We start from the raw sequence: 8,312 nt of genomic DNA on the forward strand, positions 1-8,312 counted from the left end.
CTATCCCCATTCATCAAAGACTTTATAAACCCCACTCTCCTCATCACAAGATCGCTTCTTATTGACGCCTCATAAGGTTGATGCTTCCTCAACAAGCACAACATATACCCACACACATACATGTCAATAAGGCACACAATAGTGAATTCCAGATTTACCAAGTCTTGACTTCCTTGCATCTTCTCTATATTCCACGGGAAGCCATTCCCCTTCAACAAACAGTCACCAAATCCCATAACAAGATCAACCCTCATGGTCCTATCATAGGAAATGTTCTCCCTCAACATAAAGTTCACATCCCTCACAACAAGTTTGCCTCTCATAGGCTTATCATAGGGAAGGCTCTCACTCAACATAGAGTCCACATTCCTCGCAACAAGATCATCTCTCATGGGCTCATCATAGGGAATGTTCTCCCTCAACATGAAGCTCACACTCCTCACAACAAGATCATCTCTCATGGGCTCATCATAAGGAAAGATCCTCCCTCAACATAAACAACCAAGCTTCCAACACATATATTTCAACAAAGCACAAAAGAATAAGTTCAGATTTTACCCAATGAGTGACTCGATTCTTTTGCATGTGGCATGTGCTAGGCATCTCGGTGCTATCAATAGGCTTCATAGAGAAACCTCCCTCTTCATCTCTAGACCTCAACTCACCATATGTAGATCTAGGTGCACTATCTCCCGGATCCCATGCTATGTTATGTGGTAGCTTCCTCAAAGGTGGAAGCCCTTTAGGAAGCCCTTTAGGTGGCTTGTTGAAAGACATGTGCTTGTCACCCTCGGACATCGGCTCAACTTCCTCATGTTCAACTTTGCTCTTTCCCTTCTCAATCGCATTCTCTTCCTTAGTTTTAGCTTCATTAAGAGAAAGGTTAGGTAAACCATCCACCAAACCCAAGTCATTGCGAACCGACATTTCTTCCATGCCACCAAGGCATCCATTCTCACTCAACTTCCAAGTTGGATAAGCTCTCAAGGTGGTCTTCCTCCTCTCAACCTCATTCTCCTCTTTGGATTTGACTTTATTAGGAGAGTGGCTAGCTAACTCATCCATGGAACCCAAATCAAGATGATTCAATGTCTTATCCGTTCCACCAATGCACCCATTCACATTCAACTCCCGAGTTGGACAATCTTCTAAAGTGGTCTCCTCTTTCTTACTAGGAGAACTCTTCAAAGGTGTAAGGACATATCGGATTCCGCCTTTGCGTATGGTATAGGTGTTGCTCCTTCCCGTATGTGAGGCATCACAATCAAATTGCCATGGCCTACCAAGTAGCACACCACAAGCACCCATCTCCACAACATCACACATAGCTTCATCCCCATAAGCTCCAATAGTGAAAGAAACTTTACACCAATGAGTAACTTGAAGCTTTTCCACCTCGTTGACCCAACCAAGGCAGTAAGGTCTAGGATGTGGCTCGGGAACCAACCCAAACTTGCTCACGATGGACCGACTAATGATATTTACTTGGCTTCCTCCATCGATCACCATCTCACACTTCTTCCCAAGAACTAAGCATCGAGTTCTAAATAATCGATGACGTTGACTAGGCTCCTCTTCACTAGGCATTGGCACCCTAGTCACCAAATACACATCGTGCTCATTGCCATCATCATCAACTTCATAAGTGTCTTCATCTTGGCTCCCCTCAACACTTCTCGACTCATCCTCATCTTGGAACCGATTTTCTTCCTCATCATAACAAGCATCTTCATGTCGGTCCCACTCTACTTTTCCCATCTTATAGTCATCTCGGAACCGACCTTCTTCATCATAAGCATCTTCATTTCGGTCCTACCCAACATTTCCCAACTCATAGTCATCTCGGAACCGACCATCATCATGCTCATAAGTATCTTCATTTCGGTTCCACCCTACATTTCCCAACTCATCTTCACGACGGAACCGTCCTCCATCATACTCATAGACATCTTCATTGTAGTCCCGTTTAACATCCTCCAATTCATCATCACAATAGAATCTACCTTCATTATCTTCATAAGGAGCCCCGTGTCGATCCCACTCAACACGCCGATGCCCATTCTCATCATAGTAGACCCCATCTTCGTCTTCCTCATGAGCGGCCCATATTGGTTCCACTCAACTCTTTGACGTTCATCCTCCTCATGGTAAACTCTACCATATTCATCATAATCAAACTCATATGCACTATGACAAAGTTCACCATCCTCACAGATTTCATATTCGGAAGCGTGCTCTCTCTCTTCAACCTCATCCTCAAATTCGCCTTCATAATAATCACGTTCCTCATTTCTTTCTAGCTCATTCTCGGATTGGTCCTCCTCTTCATCAATCTCCTCTTCTAACCCCTCTTCTTCATGGTTGTATTCAAATTCATTTCCATCTTCATCCATGATCCGTCTTTTCCCATGACCTTTCATTTCCTTCCACTTCTCCCTATAGTTCACGCCGACCAACTCATGTGCCAAGCCGCTTGAATCACAAGACATGCAACCACCCAACATGGTTGAACCACCAACATCTCTCCTATCTCCATAGCCATCAATCTCCACACATAATGGAATTTCATCATTCTTCCCAAAGAGATTAATAAGCCCAAGGTCACTCTCCCCTTCCTCAAGAGTAATACCCCCACTTTCCTCACACACACAAGTAAAGTTATTCTTAAGGGGTATTTTATCAAACACATGGGGAGCATCCCTTGCAACACGGGTTTCCTCAACATCCTCACCTACAAGAACTCCTTCCTCCTCATTCACACATGAATCCACATTCTCATTCACATCATCATTATCAAATAATCCACAATGAGAATCTAAACCCATTTCAACACTACAAATAACATCACAAACATCCAATCTCTTCCTAGCAATAGGACTATCCACAACTTCAATATGAGAAATTGGAAGTTTAGGATTTACCTCTTCAATGTGTAAAGGAGAAAAGATTGGTGATGGATCTTCAAGAGGAACTTCTAGGGCGGGTTGGGAGTTATTTCAGCATTCTTGCTTGAGGCTCTTCAAAGATGTCTTAAGATCCCCCGTGAGCTTGTCTATCACCTGATAATCCTCTTTACAACTCTCATAATACCTCATCACCATAGCTTTGAGGTTTTCCAACTCCTTGTTGAAGGTTTCCAACCCCTTGTTGATGGTTTCTTCATAGCTTCGAGATAAATTTGGTTGAACCATAGTCGAAAGAAGTCTCCGTTCAAGAAAAACGATCGGCTCTGATACCAACTGATACAGATCGGTTTCGTGACGTGTTAGTTTTAATCGTAAACTAACAAAGATGTTCTTCTCTAACTAAACTAGAAGGAGTGAATCTCAATTTCATGGACTAAATCCATAGGAATAATAAAATCCCCATTGTTGAAGGTAAAACCTTAACAAAGCTTCTTGAAGAAGATTATAATTTGATTGATAAAAAGTTGAAACATTACAAAGAGAAAGAGATGAATTTATATCATCTCAAAAACCCTAATTGCCAAATTACATAAAGGGCAAATTACATAACTAAGTAAAACATAAAGATAAGGGGTAAATGGGTTAATTAACAAGGGGTGGCATGGATGGTAAATAGGGAGTGGCATGGTTGTAATAAGGGAGTGGCAAAGGTGTAAATAAGGAGTGGCAGGATTGTAAATAAGGAGGAAACTGGAGTAAGGAGCAAGTTCCTTAAGCTGAAGGCACGCGGGGCGTGCCTTGGCTGATGAGCTCTTCTCTGGATCAGTACTCACTCTACGCGGGGCGTGCCCAATTATACATGGGGCGTGCCTTGGCTGATGAGCTCCTCTCTGGATCAGTACTCACTCTACGCGGGGCGTGCCCAATTGTACTCGGGGCGTGCCTTGACTGATGAACTCTTCTCCGGATCATTTCTTCTTATACGCGGAGCGTGTTTTCCCTCTACATGGAGCGTGCCTAATCCAAGCCCTGCGTAGATGACCTCCTGGACTTCTCTTTGGATCAAACCCTCAAGTACGCAGGGCGTGTAATAAACCACGCGGAGCGTGCCCCACTTGTTGTGTGGCACAGTTTGGCCTCCTTGCTCGCTTGTTGCTCGTGCTTGATTCTTCCTCCGACTTCCCTCGTCCGGACCCGATCCTAGGGAAAGATGCCCCGCATCACTAAATATGTAGTAGGTTGAGTAAATAAGTTAAATATGTAAATGAATCTCCCATTTGACCCAATTTTATAATTTTTCCATTGTTTAAAACCATATTTTTCATAAACCACCATTTCGAATTTTTAAATTACTATTTTTGAAACTTTTCTCTAAATCATTTCTCTTAACTCTACAATATCGTATTAGTAAAGTGCAAAAATCAGAGATGATGGTAATATCCAATTATTGAAGTACTAGAGATATAAATTATAATAAATGTATGAGAAGCGTTCAGGGACCATGAGTGACATTTACCAAAATGAAGTTTCTAAGAAGAGCAACTCGCGAGCTCGCCACTCACGACTCGGTTCATTAATTTAGTACTAATAAATAATACTCGCCGTCGATGCAATTTCTCTTTTCAATTAATTTGACCTTTGCAATGACGTCCAACTATTTCTGACCAAAACACCCTTCATCCATTTATCATAATCTTCTTTCAATTAAAACTAATTGGCCAGCTTAACATAATTCATCACTCTATCACCACCTTCTCTCTTCCAAAATGTCATTATCACTTTTGCCTTACACTTCAAAAAATTGAACTAAAAAAATTTAATTAAATTTTTTTTTACTATATAATCCTACTTAAATTTGATAATTATTGATTAAATTAAAATAGTATTCTTTTTAAATCAATTTTCTTTTACATAATTATGTAAGAAAGAAAAATAATATGAAAAGTTTCAAAATAATACTACCTCCGTTTCATATTACATGTCTTTTTAGAGATTCTTTTTTGTTTCATATTACATATCATTTTATATGATCAGTGCACATTAAGTCATCTTTTTTTTTCTACTATAAAATACATGTTTACAAAAATTAATTAGAATAACAGACTTATTATAGAATAACTAAATATCAGAATCAATAAATAAAAGATAAGAATGTCTTTTTTCCAATATCCTTAATTTTTTTTTTGATAGAAGCTGGGACGATACAGTAGCAATGATCTTGAAATTCCAACTAGGTTGGCACCCCAAGAGCACGCACTGAAAACCCGATAATATTAAAAATAAAATAAAAAATAAAAAATTGTAACACAGGGGGGAAACGGAGAAACAAAGTAACAAAATAAAATAACAAAAAACAAAAAAAAAACAAATAAATCAGCGAAATCTAAAGTGACCAACATTACAGATATCATCAAAAAGCAGTGAGTGGCAGAAGTGCGGAGCCGATTGCCACCACGTAATGCCGGAGGAGGAGGAGACACCGTAGCGTGCGGCATCAGTAACCCGATTACCTTCTCTGTAAATGTGGGTAATCATGATAGACATCTGCGAGCACTGTTGTAGACATTTCAACCAGTCGCGATGGACGGACCAAGAAAAAACGACATGTAATATGAAACAGAGGGAGTAGCTAAAATAAAATTTATTATTTTCAATCAACATAATTTTTACTGAAAAACGACAAGTTGAAGTCATCTTAATTACTACATAAATAATGAAATAGAATATAAAAACTTACGAAATATTTTTGTTTGGTAATATAAAAAAACTAGAGATATCATATTTTTGAAAGGAAATTTCATTAATGAGGCACAAGAGGGTAAAAAATATCAATTACATCCTCAATACATCTAGGTACAGAATTAAAGACAACGGGACTATCGGCATAAAATATCAAAACTTGAACCACATAATTAGTTTATTTTTTTGAGAGGAATTAGTTTGTTTGTTTAGGGAAAATAATTTTATAGAAAGGTGAAATGGAGGAAAAAGAAAAGAAAAAAAAAAGATAAAGAGGGGTATATTAGTCTTATAAGAAAAAGGTCAAAGTAAGAGTACTAAAAAGACCACGGAGATCACATTAAAATAAAAATAGTACACACACACGTTCCATTCAAAAGAGGGCAGTTAAGTAGATTTGGTGAAAAGTCAAAAGAAAAAAAAAACTAGTCAAACATTCAAAACTCAACGCCTATAAAAACAACATTACTCAACACATAATAATCTCACTTCAACCTCCTCCTTCTTCTTCAACTTATTAATTACTAAAAAACCCCATATGGCCATGAAAAGAATACGAGAATTTGAGAGTTTAGACATGGCAAAATGCCTAATCTTTCTCTCTGAAAACAATCCCAGAAAAGTCATGAAAACCTCTGAAATCTATGAATGCAAAACCTGTAACAAAAAATTCACATCATTTCAGGCTCTAGGAGGCCACAGGGCCAGCCATAAGAAACCAAAATTGACAGCTTCCGGCGAGAATAAGGTCGCCGGTGAAAAGGTGAAGGCGAAGAAACATGAATGCTCAATATGTGGGATTGAGTTTGCTTTAGGTCAAGCTTTGGGTGGTCATATGAGGAGACATAGAGCTGAAACGTTTCCTTCCTTTTCTGTTACGGAAAAAGAAGAAACGTTTCAATCCGTTTCTGTTTCGAAGCTTCCTGTTTTGAGAAGATTGAATAGTAGTAAGAGAGTTTTTGGTTTGGATTTGAATCTTACTCCTTTGGAGAATGATCTTGAATACTTGTTTGGGAAGATGGCTCCTAAACTTGATCATTTTCTTTGATTTTTTCAGTTTTTTGTATGTTTGTACAATCATAGATTTAGGTTCATTCTTTGATTTATTTGTTATGTATTTAGGGACATTCTTTGATTTATAAATTAATTATTTTGGTTTTTTCATTCTATGAATACTTTCAAACTTTTTTAGAGTTACTGGTGGCGTTGATTATGAACACGAAATTGAGAAATAAACATGTACACAAAGAAAAAGAAAATTGATGAGGTTGGGTAAATTTGACTACATCAACCAACTTGGATGAACATCTGCATATATATAATTCACTAGTAATTAATGTGCGGCAACCATGACAAATTCATAAAGTATTAGAAAATATTAGGGTTATATAAAATCCTAATTACATATTCATACATAAAAGCTTCTTTTACAAGAATTCTACTGTATATCAACCTTTTATATATATACTCTATCATTATTTCTCTCAAATTGAGCATGGGTAGAATGAATGCTCAACTTGTCCTGAAGTTGTTCAAGCCGATGCTTGGATAGAGGTTTGGTGAGAATATCAGCAACCTGATTAAAAGTATGGAATTAGGAATAAGATCTTTCGAAACTCAATTCCTAACAAAAAAAACAAATCCACCTTAATATGTTTGTTTCATTGAGAAAGATATGATTTACCATAAGGTATGTGGCAGAAAAATCGTTAGAAAGTAATCACGGAGAACTACGGAGAGAAAACTATGGTTGTCATTTATGACACGTAAAACGATTTACAAAAACAATCCGTTTAACATAATTATCATTTTTTGTACCATTTACAATATATATATAAATAATAGTAATATATGCAGAGCAATAGAAATAGGCAAAAAGCATTTTGAGGCCCTTGATCTTTCATTGTTTGGTGCATTAAGCCCTAAATCTTTCATTTAGATACATCGAGCCCCTGGTCTTTCATTGTTTGGTGCATTAAACCTTCAATCTTTCATTTGGACACATTGAGCAATTGATCTTTCATATATGGATGTATTAGGCCATTCCGCAAATCAATTCATATATGGGTGTATTAAGGGTCTATTTGGTTAGGTTTACATAACTGCAACGTTTAGCATTTTCTTTGGACACTGCAGCATTTTGGAGCTTTTCATGAACAGTTGTTTGTAGATACTTGTTATTAACAAAATTATCCTTCTTATTTCCACAAAATGTGTTTTCTTTTTAACATTATTTTTATTTTTAGAACATAATTATCGAAAAACAAGGTTTCATTGCGTTCAATAAATTTTTTATTTTTATTTAATTATTTTTATTAATTTGTATAATATATTTTTATTTTATAATTTATTTGCTGATTAATTTAAAACATGTAAATATTAGAAATTTTAAATACAAATAGCAACATTTGAGTATAATTTTACCAAACACTAATAATTAAACAGCTAATAACAAACAACCAACAACAACAAACAACTTACTACAACCGCAAACAACTAACATCAACAACAACATCTTTTAGCTAATAGTTGAATCAAACAGCCCCTTAATACACCTATATATGAATTGATTTACGGAAGGGCCTAATACACCTATATATGAAAAATCAAGGGCTCAATGTGTCTAAATGAAAGATCGAGGACTTAATGCACCAAGCAATGAAAGAT

The 8,312-nt window shown here is 36.9% G+C and overlaps 1 protein-coding gene across 1 annotated transcript; it reads left to right on the top strand.

Moving 5' to 3' along the window:
- Positions 1-6,137: 6,137 nt before the first annotated feature.
- LOC136206422 (zinc finger protein ZAT11) lies at positions 6,138-6,803 on the top strand. The gene has a single exon (XM_065997472.1). The coding sequence runs from the start codon at positions 6,184-6,186 to the stop codon at positions 6,691-6,693; it is 510 nt and encodes a 169-aa protein (XP_065853544.1). The 5' UTR covers positions 6,138-6,183; the 3' UTR covers positions 6,694-6,803.
- Positions 6,804-8,312: the final 1,509 nt, after the last annotated feature.

The sequence above is a fragment of the Euphorbia lathyris genome, chromosome 9, assembly GCF_963576675.1.
Source record: "Euphorbia lathyris chromosome 9, ddEupLath1.1, whole genome shotgun sequence".
In the NCBI taxonomy this organism is placed as follows: domain Eukaryota; kingdom Viridiplantae; phylum Streptophyta; class Magnoliopsida; order Malpighiales; family Euphorbiaceae; genus Euphorbia; species Euphorbia lathyris.